The sequence below is a fragment of the Protopterus annectens genome, chromosome 9.part0, assembly GCF_019279795.1.
Source record: "Protopterus annectens isolate FY-2018-M chromosome 9.part0, PAN1.0, whole genome shotgun sequence".
NCBI classification, from domain to species: domain Eukaryota; kingdom Metazoa; phylum Chordata; order Ceratodontiformes; family Protopteridae; genus Protopterus; species Protopterus annectens.
This window is the reverse complement of record NC_056743.1, coordinates 14,536,206-14,557,045: the sequence shown is the minus strand read 5'-3', so window position 1 is coordinate 14,557,045 and position 20,840 is coordinate 14,536,206. Positions and strand designations below refer to the sequence as shown.

At 37.1% G+C, this 20,840-nt stretch overlaps 1 protein-coding gene across 1 annotated transcript in view; it reads left to right on the top strand.

Moving 5' to 3' along the window:
* The window catches only part of F2 (coagulation factor II, thrombin), a 1,266,023-nt gene that overhangs the window by 1,158,766 nt on the left and 86,417 nt on the right, over positions 1-20,840 (top strand). Inside the window, exon 13 of the mRNA XM_044082527.1 lies at positions 20,629-20,699. Coding sequence (XP_043938462.1) covers positions 20,629-20,699 — 71 coding nt within the window. The remainder of the gene's footprint in view (positions 1-20,628; positions 20,700-20,840) is intronic.

Sequence of the window (20,840 nt, the reverse complement as noted above, 5' to 3'; positions counted from 1 at the left end):
AGAAATCTTGACGAGTGGATGGGAAATTGAAAATTTATCCCAGGGATCACCTCAGCTGCCCTGCTAGATAGAAACAATGGGTGCTAATGTCTGTTGACGAGATACTAGGGATTCTTATTAGCTAGGCTTACATAGGCCCCAGGGCCATTAGCCTATTACACACCTATGAAACTGTGAAGACTATTCTTGAAACAAAAAGCAGGGGCACTGAATATACTCCTAGACTTTATGCCACTTGCCGAAGTTCTAATCTAGTATATGTTGCGGTTTGTAGAAGATGCCCCCACTTTTATGTGGGCAAGACAGAGTGTTCAAATAGAGAATTTTGAAGCATCTAAGTGATACACAGCTCAGAAATGTGTCCAACACTTTTGGTAAACATATTTCTTGCCATTCAGGACATGTTTTTTTCCTTCACAGTTTTGCAGTTGATTACTACTGGTTCTAGAGGTGGTAACATTGTGCATTTAACTGAATTTGCAGAAATGAAATGAAATGGATCATAACACCGCAAGCAGACAAGGCACCAGGCCTAATAGTGTAGTGCCTTTAAAACCTGCTTTGAGGGCTCAGAGACTAGTACATTAAATGGAGTGTTTGGATTGGCTGGCCTTTGACATGCTTGCTGCAGTCTATTGGGTATTTGGATTTTTTTAAATTGTTAGTTTGTACCCTTAGAGTTAGATCTGAAGAAGTGCCTTGAGCATGAAAACACTTATCCATTTGTTTTATCTGTTTTTTATTTTATTTACTAAACATGGTTTTGTTGAATACTTGGATTCTGCCTTGCTAGTCAGACCATTCCTTTTTGTTGGAATTTTAAAAATATGGTAGAAGTAAGAGAGAAAGAGATATGGGAAATAGCTAATCTGAATTATTTAAAGAGGTTGTCAGAGGTCGAAATTAATGCAAAGGAAGGGAAATCTCCAGATCAAGAAGAAGAAAAATTACTGGGTTCTAAAAGAAAAAAAGTTAGTATTTAGATAATGCACCTGAGTTTTGAAAAGGTTGCTATTATGCAAATATTTTTGGTAAGCAACTCCAGAGCACAAAAACTCTTAGCACAATGCCTTAGGCAACATAAGGTAGAAAGTGTTACTGCCAAATCTATGGAGCCTGTGACAAGAAAACTAACTAGAGAACCTTGAGAGGTATTAGACATATTTCAGAAATTCTTTGAAAATGTGTATAAAGAATGGGAAACCAAGAAAAGGCAAAAATAAAAATATCAATGGAAGACAACTATGCCATAGTTAGAAGAAGAGCAAAGACAGGAAGGGGTGAGATAAAATGGTGATTTATTAACAATCAGCAGGGAAGTTTTCAGGAACAGATGGTATTCCTGTAGAAGCTTAGAAGTTGGGAGATACGTGATAGAGATCTGGAAGGTTTTGTGTAACAGTATTTTAAAAGGAGGAAGAGCACCAGCATCCTGGAAGAAAGCTTTGGTGGCTGCATTACCCAAAGAATGTGAAAACCCCTCATACATAGTTTCATTTAAACTAATTGTAATGTTATACCATGATTAAAAACTGTTTGTCTATACTAGATAAGAGAATGGCAAAGGTATTGTCAAATCTGGTAGATATGGATCAGTGTGATTTTTATGAAAAGAAGGCAAACATTTGACATTAGTAGAAAAATGATGATCCCGATGGAAGTGGAGTGTAATGGGAAGAAAACACTATTTTTGGTGGGTCTTGATGCAAAGAAGGCATTCAATAGAGTCAAATGGGATTTTATGAGTAGGGCACCAGTAGCTTTTTCATTTCCTGATGAAATAATTGGTTAACTAGCAGGATATATGGAGAGGATGAAGGCAAGCATTACGGTAACAGAGTTTGTCTACATCAAGCTGTGTCTGCACAGAGGTTCCAAGCATGCATGTACTCATTCCCATTTATAATTTGCCTCATACTTAGTGATTGGAGTGTCATTGGCAATGAAAACAAGGGACTCAAAAATTCAGGGATATAACTGGTATGATAACCAAGAAAAGTTAGTTTTATTCATAGAGGCTATCATTTTGTACTTGATAAATCCAGAAAATGACATTTCAGGGTTGTGGAACATTTTCAGACAGTTTTGAGTCTTTTTGGGATATAAAATAAATGAAGATAAAACAACAGGTATAGCAGTAAAGTATGTAAAAAATGCATGAACTGGTTCAGCAATACCCATATCTATTGGCCCAAGATAAGATGAAGTATTATGGATTAAAAATGATTCTGTTATGGCAGCTAAAGATATGTGGGATGATACTAAATAAAATGTAATACAAAAAAAATGGAAAATCTTTGTTTCGATATAATATAGATAGCAAGATTTGAGCAACAACAGTGTTTCTAGTCCATCTAGTTTTATGTACAAGTCAGGCATATTTTTAGCAATCACAGGAGATGTTACGCATCATAATTTGCAGAGATGAAGGAATTTATTTTGGAAGGGAAGAGGACAGTAGTTAAGTGGGATGAGTTTTTCTCCCCATAGGACAATGTGGTTTAGGATTACCTGATTCGAAGGTATATTTTAGAGCTACGCAGTTAAGGCTCATTTACATAGCACAAGCAGAAGGCTACAAAGCAAACTAGAGAGGTGTGATTATACAATGTGGGATGTTTGATACTAGAGAGGTGTGATTATACCATGTGGGATGTTTGATACTAGAGAGGTGTGATTATACCATGTGGGATGTTTGATACTAGAGAGGTGTGATTATACCATGTGGGATGTTTGATACTAGAGAGGTGTGATTATACCATGTGGGATGCTTGATACTAGAAAGGTGTGATTATACCATGTGGGATGTTTGATACTAGAGAGGTGTGATTATACAATGTGGGATGCTTGATACTAGAGAGGTGTGATTATACCATGTGGGATGTTTGATACTAGAGAGGTGTGATTATACAATGTGGGATGTTTGATACTAGAGAGGTGTGATTATACAATGTGGGATGTTTGATACTAGAGAGGTGTGATTATACAATGTGGGATGTTTGATACTAGAGAGGTGTGATTATACAATGTGGGATGTTTGATACTAGAGAGGTGTGATTATACAATGTGGGATGTTTGATACTAGAGAGGTGTGATTATACCATGTGGGATGTTTGATACTAGAGAGGTGTGATTATACAATGTGGGATGTTTGATACTAGAGAGGTGTGATTATACCATGTGGGATGTTTGATACTAGAGAGGTGTGATTATACAATGTGGGATGTTTGATACTAGAGAGGTGTGATTATACAATGTGGGATGTTTGATACTAGAGAGGTGTGATTATACAATGTGGGATGTTTGATACTAGAGAGGTGTGATTATACAATGTGGGATGTTTGATACTAGAGAGGTGTGATTATACAATGTGGGATGTTTGATACTAGAGAGGTGTGATTATACAATGTGGGATGTTTGATACTAGAGAGGTGTGATTGTACAATGTGGGATGTTTGATACTAGAGAGGTGTGATTGTACAATGTGGGATGTTTGATACTAGAGAGGTGTGATTATACAATGTGGGATGTTTGATACTAGAGAGGTGTGATTGTACAATGTGGGATGTTTGATACTAGAGAGGTGTGATTATACAATGTGGGATGTTTGATACTAGAGAGGTGTGATTATACAATGTGGGATGTTTGATACTAGAGAGGTGTGATTATACAATGTGGGATGTTTGATACTAGAGAGGTGTGATTATACAATGTGGGATGTTTGATACTAGAGAGGTGTGATTATACAATGTGGGATGTTTGATACTAGAGAGGTGTGATTATACAATGTGGGATGTTTGATACTAGAGAGGTGTGATTATACAATGTGGGATGTTTGATACTAGAGAGGTGTGATTATACAATGTGGGATGTTTGATACTAGAGAGGTGTGATTATACAATGTGGGATGTTTGATACTAGAGAGGTGTGATTATACAATGTGGGATGTTTGATACTAGAGAGGTGTGATTATACAATGTGGGATGTTTGATACTAGAGAGGTGTGATTATACAATGTGGGATGTTTGATACTAGAGAGGTGTGATTATACAATGTGGGATGTTTGATACTAGAGAGGTGTGATTATACAATGTGGGATGTTTGATACTAGAGAGGTGTGATTATACAATGTGGGATGTTTGATACTAGAGAGGTGTGATTATACAATGTGGGATGTTTGATACTAGAGAGGTGTGATTATACAATGTGGGATGTTTGATACTAGAGAGGTGTGATTATACAATGTGGGATGTTTGATACTAGAGAGGTGTGATTATACAATGTGGGATGTTTGATACTAGAGAGGTGTGATTATACAATGTGGGATGTTTGATACTAGAGAGGTGTGATTATACAATGTGGGATGTTTGATACTAGAGAGGTGTGATTATACAATGTGGGATGTTTGATACTAGAGAGGTGTGATTGTACAATGTGGGATGTTTGATACTAGAGAGGTGTGATTATACAATGTGGGATGTTTGATACTAGAGAGGTGTGATTGTACAATGTGGGATGTTTGATACTAGAGAGGTGTGATTATACAATGTGGGATGTTTGATACTAGAGAGGTGTGATTATACAATGTGGGATGTTTGATACTAGAGAGGTGTGATTATACAATGTGGGATGTTTGATACTAGAGAGGTGTGATTATACAATGTGGGATGTTTGATACTAGAGAGGTGTGATTATACAATGTGGGATGTTTGATACTAGAGAGGTGTGATTATACAATGTGGGATGTTTGATACTAGAGAGGTGTGATTATACAATGTGGGATGTTTGATACTAGAGAGGTGTGATTATACAATGTGGGATGTTTGATACTAGAGAGGTGTGATTATACAATGTGGGATGTTTGATACTAGAGAGGTGTGATTATACAATGTGGGATGTTTGATACTAGAGAGGTGTGATTATACAATGTGGGATGTTTGATACTAGAGAGGTGTGATTATACAATGTGGGATGTTTGATACTAGAGAGGTGTGATTATACAATGTGGGATGTTTGATACTAGAGAGGTGTGATTATACAATGTGGGATGTTTGATACTAGAGAGGTGTGATTATACAATGTGGGATGTTTGATACTAGAGAGGTGTGATTATACAATGTGGGATGTTTGATACTAGAGAGGTGTGATTATACAATGTGGGATGTTTGATACTAGAGAGGTGTGATTATACAATGTGGGATGTTTGATACTAGAGAGGTGTGATTATACAATGTGGGATGTTTGATACTAGAGAGGTGTGATTATACAATGTGGGATGTTTGATACTAGAGAGGTGTGATTATACAATGTGGGATGTTTGATACTAGAGAGGTGTGATTATACAATGTGGGATGTTTGATACTAGAGAGGTGTGATTATACAATGTGGGATGTTTGATACTAGAGAGGTGTGATTATACAATGTGGGATGTTTGATACTAGAGAGGTGTGATTATACAATGTGGGATGTTTGATACTAGAGAGGTGTGATTATACAATGTGGGATGTTTGATACTAGAGAGGTGTGATTATACAATGTGGGATGTTTGATACTAGAGAGGTGTGATTATACAATGTGGGATGTTTGATACTAGAGAGGTGTGATTATACAATGTGGGATGTTTGATACTAGAGAGGTGTGATTATACAATGTGGGATGTTTGATACTAGAGAGGTGTGATTATACAATGTGGGATGTTTGATACTAGAGAGGTGTGATTATACAATGTGGGATGTTTGATACTAGAGAGGTGTGATTATACAATGTGGGATGTTTGATACTAGAGAGGTGTGATTATACAATGTGGGATGTTTGATACTAGAGAGGTGTGATTGTACAATGTGGGATGTTTGATACTAGAGAGGTGTGATTATACAATGTGGGATGTTTGATACTAGAGAGGTGTGATTATACAATGTGGGATGTTTGATACTAGAGAGGTGTGATTATACAATGTGGGATGTTTGATACTAGAGAGGTGTGATTATACAATGTGGGATGTTTGATACTAGAGAGGTGTGATTATACAATGTGGGATGTTTGATACTAGAGAGGTGTGATTATACAATGTGGGATGTTTGATACTAGAGAGGTGTGATTATACAATGTGGGATGTTTGATACTAGAGAGGTGTGATTATACAATGTGGGATGTTTGATACTAGAGAGGTGTGATTATACAATGTGGGATGTTTGATACTAGAGAGGTGTGATTATACAATGTGGGATGTTTGATACTAGAGAGGTGTGATTATACAATGTGGGATGTTTGATACTAGAGAGGTGTGATTATACAATGTGGGATGTTTGATACTAGAGAGGTGTGATTATACAATGTGGGATGTTTGATACTAGAGAGGTGTGATTATACAATGTGGGATGTTTGATACTAGAGAGGTGTGATTATACAATGTGGGATGTTTGATACTAGAGAGGTGTGATTATACAATGTGGGATGTTTGATACTAGAGAGGTGTGATTATACAATGTGGGATGTTTGATACTAGAGAGGTGTGATTATACAATGTGGGATGTTTGATACTAGAGAGGTGTGATTATACAATGTGGGATGTTTGATACTAGAGAGGTGTGATTATACAATGTGGGATGTTTGATACTAGAGAGGTGTGATTATACAATGTGGGATGTTTGATACTAGAGAGGTGTGATTATACAATGTGGGATGTTTGATACTAGAGGGCTGTGATTATACAATGTGGGATGTTTGATACTAGAGAGGTGTGATTATACAATGTGGGATGTTTGATACTAGAGAGGTGTGATTATACAATGTGGGATGTTTGATACTAGAGAGGTGTGATTATACAATGTGGGATGTTTGATACTAGAGAGGTGTGATTATACAATGTGGGATGTTTGATACTAGAGAGGTGTGATTATACAATGTGGGATGTTTGATACTAGAGAGGTGTGATTATACAATGTGGGATGTTTGATACTAGAGAGGTGTGATTATACAATGTGGGATGTTTGATACTAGAGAGGTGTGATTATACAATGTGGGATGTTTGATACTAGAGAGGTGTGATTATACAATGTGGGATGTTTGATACTAGAGAGGTGTGATTATACAATGTGGGATGTTTGATACTAGAGAGGTGTGATTATACAATGTGGGATGTTTGATACTAGAGAGGTGTGATTATACAATGTGGGATGTTTGATACTAGAGAGGTGTGATTATACAATGTGGGATGTTTGATACTAGAGAGGTGTGATTATACAATGTGGGATGTTTGATACTAGAGAGGTGTGATTATACAATGTGGGATGTTTGATACTAGAGAGGTGTGATTATACAATGTGGGATGTTTGATACTAGAGAGGTGTGATTATACAATGTGGGATGTTTGATACTAGAGAGGTGTGATTATACAATGTGGGATGTTTGATACTAGAGAGGTGTGATTATACAATGTGGGATGTTTGATACTAGAGAGGTGTGATTATACAATGTGGGATGTTTGATACTAGAGAGGTGTGATTATACAATGTGGGATGTTTGATACTAGAGAGGTGTGATTATACAATGTGGGATGTTTGATACTAGAGAGGTGTGATTATACAATGTGGGATGTTTGATACTAGAGAGGTGTGATTATACAATGTGGGATGTTTGATACTAGAGAGGTGTGATTATACAATGTGGGATGTTTGATACTAGAGAGGTGTGATTATACAATGTGGGATGTTTGATACTAGAGAGGTGTGATTATACAATGTGGGATGTTTGATACTAGAGAGGTGTGATTATACAATGTGGGATGTTTGATACTAGAGAGGTGTGATTATACAATGTGGGATGTTTGATACTAGAGAGGTGTGATTATACAATGTGGGATGTTTGATACTAGAGAGGTGTGATTATACAATGTGGGATGTTTGATACTAGAGAGGTGTGATTATACAATGTGGGATGTTTGATACTAGAGAGGTGTGATTATACAATGTGGGATGTTTGATACTAGAGAGGTGTGATTATACAATGTGGGATGTTTGATACTAGAGAGGTGTGATTATACAATGTGGGATGTTTGATACTAGAGAGGTGTGATTATACAATGTGGGATGTTTGATACTAGAGAGGTGTGATTATACAATGTGGGATGTTTGATACTAGAGAGGTGTGATTATACAATGTGGGATGTTTGATACTAGAGAGGTGTGATTATACAATGTGGGATGTTTGATACTAGAGAGGTGTGATTATACAATGTGGGATGTTTGATACTAGAGAGGTGTGATTATACAATGTGGGATGTTTGATACTAGAGAGGTGTGATTATACAATGTGGGATGCTTGATACTAGAGAGGTGTGATTATACAATGTGGGATGTTTGATACTAGAGAGGTGTGATTATACAATGTGGGATGTTTGATACTAGAGAGGTGTGATTATACAATGTGGGATGTTTGATACTAGAGAGGTGTGATTATACAATGTGGGATGTTTGATACTAGAGGTGTGATTATACAATGTGGGATGTTTGATACTAGAGAGGTGTGATTATACAATGTGGGATGTTTGATACTAGAGAGGTGTGATTATACAATGTGGGATGTTTGATACTAGAGAGGTGTGATTATACAATGTGGGATGTTTGATACTAGAGAGGTGTGATTATACAATGTGGGATGTTTGATACTAGAGAGGTGTGATTATACAATGTGGGATGTTTGATACTAGAGAGGTGTGATTATACAATGTGGGATGTTTGATACTAGAGAGGTGTGATTATACAATGTGGGATGTTTGATACTAGAGAGGTGTGATTATACAATGTGGGATGTTTGATACTAGAGAGGTGTGATTATACAATGTGGGATGTTTGATACTAGAGAGGTGTGATTATACAATGTGGGATGTTTGATACTAGAGAGGTGTGATTATACAATGTGGGATGTTTGATACTAGAGAGGTGTGATTATACAATGTGGGATGTTTGATACTAGAGAGGTGTGATTATACAATGTGGGATGTTTGATACTAGAGAGGTGTTATTATACAATGTGGGATGTTTGATACTAGAGAGGTGTGATTATACAATGTGGGATGTTTGATACTAGAGAGGTGTGATTATACAATGTGGGATGTTTGATACTAGAGAGGTGTGATTATACAATGTGGGATGTTTGATACTAGAGAGGTGTGATTATACAATGTGGGATGTTTGATACTAGAGAGGTGTGATTATACAATGTGGGATGTTTGATACTAGAGAGGTGTGATTATACAATGTGGGATGTTTGATACTAGAGAGGTGTGATTATACAATGTGGGATGTTTGATACTAGAGAGGTGTGATTATACAATGTGGGATGTTTGATACTAGAGAGGTGTGATTATACAATGTGGGATGTTTGATACTAGAGAGGTGTGATTATACAATGTGGGATGTTTGATACTAGAGAGGTGTGATTATACAATGTGGGATGTTTGATACTAGAGAGGTGTGATTATACAATGTGGGATGTTTGATACTAGAGAGGTGTGATTATACAATGTGGGATGTTTGATACTAGAGAGGTGTGATTATACAATGTGGGATGTTTGATACTAGAGAGGTGTGATTATACAATGTGGGATGTTTGATACTAGAGAGGTGTGATTATACAATGTGGGATGTTTGATACTAGAGAGGTGTGATTATACAATGTGGGATGTTTGATACTAGAGAGGTGTGATTATACAATGTGGGATGTTTGATACTAGAGAGGTGTGATTATACAATGTGGGATGTTTGATACTAGAGAGGTGTGATTATACAATGTGGGATGTTTGATACTAGAGAGGTGTGATTATACAATGTGGGATGTTTGATACTAGAGAGGTGTGATTATACAATGTGGGATGTTTGATACTAGAGAGGTGTGATTATACAATGTGGGATGTTTGATACTAGAGAGGTGTGATTATACAATGTGGGATGTTTGATACTAGAGAGGTGTGATTATACAATGTGGGATGTTTGATACTAGAGAGGTGTGATTATACAATGTGGGATGTTTGATACTAGAGAGGTGTGATTATACAATGTGGGATGTTTGATACTAGAGAGGTGTGATTATACAATGTGGGATGTTTGATACTAGAGAGGTGTGATTATACAATGTGGGATGTTTGATACTAGAGAGGTGTGATTATACAATGTGGGATGTTTGATACTAGAGAGGTGTGATTATACAATGTGGGATGTTTGATACTAGAGAGGTGTGATTATACAATGTGGGATGTTTGATACTAGAGAGGTGTGATTATACAATGTGGGATGTTTGATACTAGAGAGGTGTGATTATACAATGTGGGATGTTTGATACTAGAGAGGTGTGATTATACAATGTGGGATGTTTGATACTAGAGAGGTGTGATTATACAATGTGGGATGTTTGATACTAGAGAGGTGTGATTATACAATGTGGGATGTTTGATACTAGAGAGGTGTGATTATACAATGTGGGATGTTTGATACTAGAGAGGTGTGATTATACAATGTGGGATGTTTGATACTAGAGAGGTGTGATTATACAATGTGGGATGTTTGATACTAGAGAGGTGTGATTATACAATGTGGGATGTTTGATACTAGAGAGGTGTGATTATACAATGTGGGATGTTTGATACTAGAGAGGTGTGATTATACAATGTGGGATGTTTGATACTAGAGAGGTGTGATTATACAATGTGGGATGTTTGATACTAGAGAGGTGTGATTATACAATGTGGGATGTTTGATACTAGAGAGGTGTGATTATACAATGTGGGATGTTTGATACTAGAGAGGTGTGATTATACAATGTGGGATGTTTGATACTAGAGAGGTGTGATTATACAATGTGGGATGTTTGATACTAGAGAGGTGTGATTATACAATGTGGGATGTTTGATACTAGAGAGGTGTGATTATACAATGTGGGATGTTTGATACTAGAGAGGTGTGATTATACAATGTGGGATGTTTGATACTAGAGAGGTGTGATTATACAATGTGGGATGTTTGATACTAGAGAGGTGTGATTATACAATGTGGGATGTTTGATACTAGAGAGGTGTGATTATACAATGTGGGATGTTTGATACTAGAGAGGTGTGATTATACAATGTGGGATGTTTGATACTAGAGAGGTGTGATTATACAATGTGGGATGTTTGATACTAGAGAGGTGTGATTATACAATGTGGGATGTTTGATACTAGAGAGGTGTGATTATACAATGTGGGATGTTTGATACTAGAGAGGTGTGATTATACAATGTGGGATGTTTGATACTAGAGAGGTGTGATTATACAATGTGGGATGTTTGATACTAGAGAGGTGTGATTATACAATGTGGGATGTTTGATACTAGAGAGGTGTGATTATACAATGTGGGATGTTTGATACTAGAGAGGTGTGATTATACAATGTGGGATGTTTGATACTAGAGAGGTGTGATTATACAATGTGGGATGTTTGATACTAGAGAGGTGTGATTATACAATGTGGGATGTTTGATACTAGAGAGGTGTGATTATACAATGTGGGATGTTTGATACTAGAGAGGTGTGATTATACAATGTGGGATGTTTGATACTAGAGAGGTGTGATTATACAATGTGGGATGTTTGATACTAGAGAGGTGTGATTATACAATGTGGGATGTTTGATACTAGAGAGGTGTGATTATACAATGTGGGATGTTTGATACTAGAGAGGTGTGATTATACAATGTGGGATGTTTGATACTAGAGAGGTGTGATTATACAATGTGGGATGTTTGATACTAGAGAGGTGTGATTATACAATGTGGGATGTTTGATACTAGAGAGGTGTGATTATACAATGTGGGATGTTTGATACTAGAGAGGTGTGATTATACAATGTGGGATGTTTGATACTAGAGAGGTGTGATTATACAATGTGGGATGTTTGATACTAGAGAGGTGTGATTATACAATGTGGGATGTTTGATACTAGAGAGGTGTGATTATACAATGTGGGATGTTTGATACTAGAGAGGTGTGATTATACAATGTGGGATGTTTGATACTAGAGAGGTGTGATTATACAATGTGGGATGTTTGATACTAGAGAGGTGTGATTATACAATGTGGGATGTTTGATACTAGAGAGGTGTGATTATACAATGTGGGATGTTTGATACTAGAGAGGTGTGATTATACAATGTGGGATGTTTGATACTAGAGAGGTGTGATTATACAATGTGGGATGTTTGATACTAGAGAGGTGTGATTATACAATGTGGGATGTTTGATACTAGAGAGGTGTGATTATACAATGTGGGATGTTTGATACTAGAGAGGTGTGATTATACAATGTGGGATGTTTGATACTAGAGAGGTGTGATTATACAATGTGGGATGTTTGATACTAGAGAGGTGTGATTATACAATGTGGGATGTTTGATACTAGAGAGGTGTGATTATACAATGTGGGATGTTTGATACTAGAGAGGTGTGATTATACAATGTGGGATGTTTGATACTAGAGAGGTGTGATTATACAATGTGGGATGTTTGATACTAGAGAGGTGTGATTATACAATGTGGGATGTTTGATACTAGAGAGGTGTGATTATACAATGTGGGATGTTTGATACTAGAGAGGTGTGATTATACAATGTGGGATGTTTGATACTAGAGAGGTGTGATTATACAATGTGGGATGTTTGATACTAGAGAGGTGTGATTATACAATGTGGGATGTTTGATACTAGAGAGGTGTGATTATACAATGTGGGATGTTTGATACTAGAGAGGTGTGATTATACAATGTGGGATGTTTGATACTAGAGAGGTGTGATTATACAATGTGGGATGTTTGATACTAGAGAGGTGTGATTATACAATGTGGGATGTTTGATACTAGAGAGGTGTGATTATACAATGTGGGATGTTTGATACTAGAGAGGTGTGATTATACAATGTGGGATGTTTGATACTAGAGAGGTGTGATTATACAATGTGGGATGTTTGATACTAGAGAGGTGTGATTATACAATGTGGGATGTTTGATACTAGAGAGGTGTGATTATACAATGTGGGATGTTTGATACTAGAGAGGTGTGATTATACAATGTGGGATGTTTGATACTAGAGAGGTGTGATTATACAATGTGGGATGTTTGATACTAGAGAGGTGTGATTATACAATGTGGGATGTTTGATACTAGAGAGGTGTGATTATACAATGTGGGATGTTTGATACTAGAGAGGTGTGATTATACAATGTGGGATGTTTGATACTAGAGAGGTGTGATTATACAATGTGGGATGTTTGATACTAGAGAGGTGTGATTATACAATGTGGGATGTTTGATACTAGAGAGGTGTGATTATACAATGTGGGATGTTTGATACTAGAGAGGTGTGATTATACAATGTGGGATGTTTGATACTAGAGAGGTGTGATTATACAATGTGGGATGTTTGATACTAGAGAGGTGTGATTATACAATGTGGGATGTTTGATACTAGAGAGGTGTGATTATACAATGTGGGATGTTTGATACTAGAGAGGTGTGATTATACAATGTGGGATGTTTGATACTAGAGAGGTGTGATTATACAATGTGGGATGTTTGATACTAGAGAGGTGTGATTATACAATGTGGGATGTTTGATACTAGAGAGGTGTGATTATACAATGTGGGATGTTTGATACTAGAGAGGTGTGATTATACAATGTGGGATGTTTGATACTAGAGAGGTGTGATTATACAATGTGGGATGTTTGATACTAGAGAGGTGTGATTATACAATGTGGGATGTTTGATACTAGAGAGGTGTGATTATACAATGTGGGATGTTTGATACTAGAGAGGTGTGATTATACAATGTGGGATGTTTGATACTAGAGAGGTGTGATTATACAATGTGGGATGTTTGATACTAGAGTGGTGTGATTATACAATGTGGGATGTTTGATACTAGAGAGGTGTGATTATACAATGTGGGATGTTTGATACTAGAGAGGTGTGATTATACAATGTGGGATGTTTGATACTAGAGAGGTGTGATTACACAATGTGGGATGTTTGATACTAGAGAGGTGTGATTATACAATGTGGGATGTTTGATACTAGAGAGGTGTGATTATACAATGTGGGATGTTTGATACTAGAGAGGTGTGATTATACAATGTGGGATGTTTGATACTAGAGAGGTGTGATTATACAATGTGGGATGTTTGATACTAGGGAGGTGTGATTATACAATGTGGGATGTTTGATACTAGAGAGGTGTGATTATACAATGTGGGATGTTTGATACTAGAGAAGTGTGATTATACAATGTGGGATGCTTGATAAGTAAGGAGAGTAGGATTTTTGATGCAAGTCCTTCAGGGGAATAACAACAACTATGCTAAATATTGTATTATATATTATATTCATAAAGGTAGCAGAAAGTATTCCAAGAACTAAGCCAACACAAGAACTGAGAAAGGAGATTTTACCAGTAGGGATCACTGCAAGTAAGACTATAGAATATGGCAAGAGGGTGCTGGAATTTAGTGAAGAAAATTATCAAAGGAACCAATGTATTTGAGAGTAAACAACTAGAGAGAGAAACATAACAGTAGGATGAGGTTAAGCAAGCAATAATGCTCGACAAGGTGTGTGTTAATGTGTAATTAACTCCCACCCAAGAGTGTTATGAGGCCTAATGCCACAAGTGGAGGGCTTCTACTCCCCTGGAAGGGCATTAATTACACATTAACACACACCCTGGAGGGCATTGTTGCACTTAGAGAATGGGCTCTTTGTAACATTGTTGCATTTATTTGGTTTTTTTAAGTACTATAATATTTTTTTATACATTTTTAATGTAAAATAGTTACTCCTCCTAATGTTTCGAACTTGCTGTAGTATATGTTAATGGTGTTGGAGGAAGCATTTTACATCAAATATACAGTGGATATAAAAAGTGTACACACCCCTGTTAAAATGCCAGGTTTTTGTGATACAAAAAAATGAGACTACAATAAATAATTTCAAAACTTTTCCTACCTTTAATGTGACCTATAACATGTACAATTCAATTGAAAAACAAACAAATCTGTTAGGGGAAAAAATATAAAAAATAAATGTACAATAGGCTGTTTGCATAATTGTGCACACATTTAAACTAATACTTTGTTGAAGCACCTTTTGATTTAATTACAGCATTCAGTCTTCTTGGGTAGGAGTCTATCAGCATGGCACATCTTGATTTGGCAGAATTTGTCCACTCTTCCTTGCAAAATCTCTCCAAATCTGGCAGATTGCAAGGGCATCTCTTGTTCACAGCCCTCTTCAGGTCACCCTACAGATTTTCTATTGGATTTAGGTCTGGGCTCTGGCTGGGCCATTCCAAAACTTTAATTTTCTTCTGGTGAAGCCATTCTTTTGTTGATTTGGATGTATGCTTGGGGTAATTGTCATGTTGAAAGGTGAAATTCCTCTTCATCTTCAACTTTCTAGCAGACACCTAAAGGTTTTGGGTCAAAAATGACTGATCTACTTCTCCTTCTTGGCCGCTCCCATCTTTACCTACCCAAGACCATTAGTTAACAAAAGTGTATAAAAGTGATATCCTCCTGTATATTGTGTTTTTTTTTCTTCACATTATCTCTTTCCTGTAATCCTACTTTTAAGCAGCATACTATATCTTCTTCCCACGCAATATGTCTCTAACCTGACTCCCTTTTTTTTAGCCCAAACTTAAAGTGCTGCGAAGCATTTTAAACCAACACTATTTAGTGTGCTACTGCCAGTGCCAAAACAGCAACTTCAGCTTCAGGAGCCCCCTGCACAAGTCTTTAACCATTGCTGGACCCTACAACAATGCAATATATGTTTTTGTTTTCAACTGTTCACCATGTACCTTACTGTATTGTAAAGGCATGCACACTACCTGGAGCTGGAATATAGCCCCCCTACCTTATTCAGGTACCATAATTAAACTACCCAAACCCTCATGGTAATGCTTAGGCATCGTACAATAGAATATAACTTCCTAACTTCCCACCCAACTTCCCTTGCAAATATTTCTTTATTAGTTGCTATCTATATTTAATGTTAGCTGAGTTTTTATCCAGAAGTGGCTGCTTGTGTAATTGTCTACCTCTCTCACCTAACTTTCTGTAACTTAGTGGGACCTGAAAAGAAATAACCCAGCATTTTGCCAAAAAGACATAAAAAGAATTAAAGCAAGCAAAATAGTTAAACTTACTGATAGTTTTTGGTAGCCTTCTCAGCGCAAATTCGTATCTGGCTCAACCCGCTCCATTCGCCCTGGCTGCGCTCGGGCTTACTTTGCTACCCTACCCTACCCCATTCCCACACACCCAGTCTCCTTAGATTTATCACTAGCCTCAACCCCACCCCCCTCTCAATCAACCAATAAACTCCCTCCACATCAACGAACAAAACCCACCTTATTTACCACACCCATACAACTCCCCAATCATTATGGCCCCTCCAACCTACATAAATCATCACCTAATTAGTATCACTGCCTGTATTATCTATATTTTAACTCTAGTCTTAATACTATAAACCACATGCATACATGAAACCATATACCCCCCACCAACCACTCACAGCACACAAACCCTTCTCATACAACTAAACAAGTTGAGTTACTCAGATATCTCTCCCTCACTAATAGCCACTAACATTATTACTTCATACAGATTAAAACTTCTACCACCCACCCCTAAGTGTAATTTACATGAAGGACAACACTACAAACCCACCCCACACAGCCAATAGACCCACACTAAATTTTATCTACTCCACACATTAAAACATTGTTGAGATATCCATCCAAACCCAGGTCCTAACTCAACTCGTACATCCACCAGTAACCAAGCTGACCAAACATTTCACCACACCCACACATCCACCACTAGGTTACAAAACCACACATCACACCTTGCACTTCACCTAATAATAATAAATACCCGCAGCATTTGCAATAAAATTACTGAATTCCACACCTGGATAACTGTACACATGCCAGATATTATCACAGTAACAGAAACATGGCTAAAACCACACATTGCAGACATAGAAATTCTCCCTCCAGGATATAATATAATTCGCTCAGACAGACTTCATAAAAAGGGAGTCAGTGTAGCCCTAATCTATGAAAACTCACTACAAATAACAACTCATACAAAACCCTGCCCACTTTCAAAAACCTTGAGGTCCTACTCACATCCCTTCACATAAATAGAAATAAACAAATATGTATAGCTGTAATTTATATTACCCCAGGCCAGAACACCCACATACTCGAAGATTTTTTTGTCTTGGATAAATCAGAATATAATGCATGAAATTATGATTCTATGAGACACCAATATTAATTGGTTAGAATTAAACATCCCCTCCCCAGCAAACAGCATAAACTTTCATAGTTTCACTCAACTCATCCGTACACCTACTCATGGTCTATCAATATACTCTGAATCTACCCTTGATTGGATACTTGTAACCCATCCCCAAAACTATATAAACTCAGGCACCCTACCAAATACATTAAACGACCACCTCCCAGCATATACCTACTGGACTCACCCTCAACCAATTAAAACACACTCATATCGAACCTCCAAGAACCTAGCCTACTTTAACATAAATAACTTCATAAATATCCTAAACTCCCATAACTGGAACCCATTAAAAACACTCCCCTTAGACAAAGCAGTTGACTATTTCAACAGACTTTTCTTAGATAATCTCAACAGCCTAGCACCAGTACGTACTAAATGAACTAAAACTAATCATGCCCCCTGGTTAACAAAACAAACCAAAGAAACTATCTGTCTTAGAAACAAAGCATGGAAAATATGGCTAAGAGACAGAACAGGATAAAACAAACTACACTACAAACAACTCCACAACAAATTAAAAAAAATGAGTAATACAGGATAAAAGAGATTATTTCTCCACTAAACTGTCTAACTGTCACAAAAATCCCAAAACATTTTGGAAATCTGTCTTTTCTTTAATTAACCCAGGCACCATCCAAACTCCATCCCCTGCACCTGAAAAAAAACACCACAACAAATTTCCTAAGAGTTTAACACCCATTTCATCTCCACCATTCAAAAACTACTTAAAGATTGCCCAGCTAGCTCAAACACACACCTTCCTTTACCTACTGAACATACCCCCTCCTCTGCAGATGACACTAATATTCACCCGACCAACTCCTTCACTGTCCAACCTGTACCCACCTCCTTGATCTTGAAACTCTTAAAACCAACTCATACCTTGCTCACTGTCTGCAGATAATCTTCCCTCAGAATATCTACAACTAGCAGCTACCACAATAGCATACCCGGTTGCCATTCTTATAAATCACTCTCTCTCTCTCTGAATCTTACGTTCCCCTTCTATGGAAGAAATCCATTATTACCCCACTACATAAAGGGGAAACACCCATGATCTTTCTAACTACCACCCTACCTCTATAGTCTCATCACTGTCAAAAATCTTGGAAAAATGTGTCCATTCACAACTAATTAAAAACCTATCCTTTAATGCTCTTCTATCCCCTACCCAACATGGTTTCCATCCAGGGCATAGCACTGTCACTGCCCTACACTGTTTCACTGACACTATCAACAAAGCTTTAGATATAGGGCATCCCACCTCAATAAAAGTTACAAGCTACATAAGTAAGTCCAGTTAGACAGACAGTTTGTTTTTTCTGCCATCACAGCTATGTAATCAGGCAATTGTGTATTTGCTCCCATTTTCACTGTGACAAAGTTGCATTTGCAGAACTCTTATCCAGATTTTTAGGTCACATTTCTGTGCATTAGACATACTACTTTGCAGTAACAAAGATGCCTCAAATCCTTAATTGACTTGACAGTATTTTTAACATTAAAACTGGTAAAATGTATGCACGTTGTGGTGCCAAGTTAGAAAAACTTACATGTTTTCTTTATTATTTATTTCATAATGTTGTCACCTTTGTAAAGCTGTATTTACATTCTGTAATATGCAATATGTGAGTTTTATGTGGCTTGAGACTGTGCAAACTTTTCTGTTTTGAATGTAACAGGAGATGAAAGGCAGAAAAATGCAGGAAGCATTTTTGAAATGGAGGAAATGAAGAACAATGCAGGAAATATATATTTGAAATACAGAGTGAAACTTTCTGAAATTTCTCAGAAATATTTAATTTCTTGCATTTGATTAAGTCACACAAGGGTTTAGAGAATCGCAAACGAATGATCATAAAATGTAATTGCAATGCACTTCAAAGAAGCAGCTGGCCAGAACAGTAAAAGGGAACAGCCATTAATATACAGTTAATAGATGAAATAAATATATATTTGGATATAAAACGAGGGAATAGTCTACCATTGCTGATGATACTGAGGTAACTACTTCCTTGCAAGCCTGCTGTTTGCAAATAATGCCTTCTCTAATTTATGAACATAAAACAGTAAAGGCCCAGCACTCTTTAAGCTGAAGTCAGTTAGATTTATGTATCTATCTTAGTTAAATTTCCTTTTTTAAACATTCCTGTCTGTATAACTGCTTGTTGTTTGTCTTTCACTGTGTATGGTTTTGATCTCTGCATATTCAGTCTGTGTCAGCACTGCTTTCTTTATTGCTTAAGCAAAGTTTCATTTTTTTTTCACTTATTATTTAAGAAGGGGGTTGTTGCTTAGCAGATAATGCTATGGTTTCCAGCTCCAGTTAGCTAGATTCTCTTACCAGTAGACAATATTATTTTTTATAATTTATATTTGAATAAATCACAAGTAATTAGGTAGCTGGTATCTTAATTTCTAGGCATTTCCAGAGCTTTGGTAGTACTTACTGTGCCAGGAAGAAAGATGAAGGGAATTGGAGAACTCTGCCAGTCTTCCCTGGGAATTCTGTGTGCATTTATGTGCTCGTGTCAAAAATAATTTGTTTGCAAAACAGTTACTATGGATAAGAGCTACTGAATGTCACAGTTCACACAAAGTGTGGTGAGAAAGAGGCCTGGAGTGCTAGGCAAAGACTCAGCTCTATTAGTGACCTCTTTGCAACCCCAGTCTGGGTGCCAGTATTGGTACCCCATGCCTGTGACAGCAGGGCATATTCCATTTATGATCTTGGAACAAGATTGCATTGGGTGTTCAGGTTCTTAAATGAGATTTGTGTATACTTCTATGTACTTTAACCTGTTGGATACCATTGATTTGACTCAAGAAACTAACCCTCTAGTAGATAGCAGACTTATCTGGGACAGTGGAGTGTATCTAAGGACTGTAATCTCTGTGCCTTACATACGGAGGTGGCACACTTGTTGACAGCTGTCCTATGACAGTAGGTGCAGTGATGCCATCTGACATTTTAGTTGGCAGTGGGGTGACTCAAATTCCATGAGTTCCAGTCTTCTGTCACACGTGTCATCCTTTATATTGGTGACCGTCTTCATGCTAGGATGCCATTTATTCTCATTATAGCATGGAAACATTGTTGATAAGTACTGCTGCCTCAGTTCATGCTTCTGTTTTAAATATTTCCTTTTTCAATGTTTTTGAATATTTAGTGTACAAACAGACACAAACATTTTCAATGTTCACAGTTTCTTTAATATAAATTTTCCAGGTTACTCCTCTAAAGAAAAAGGTAGTGGTGATGCTTGTGAGGGAGACAGTGGAGGTCCTTTTGTCATGAAGGTAAGGTGCTACCATGTACTTCTCAAAAGAATTAATATTGTCTAGCGTTACAGCTTGATTCAGCATGCATTTTTGTTTTCTTATCCCGTGGCGCTGAAACCAAAAGTGTATGACTTTTGTCTAAACTGAATGGTATATAAT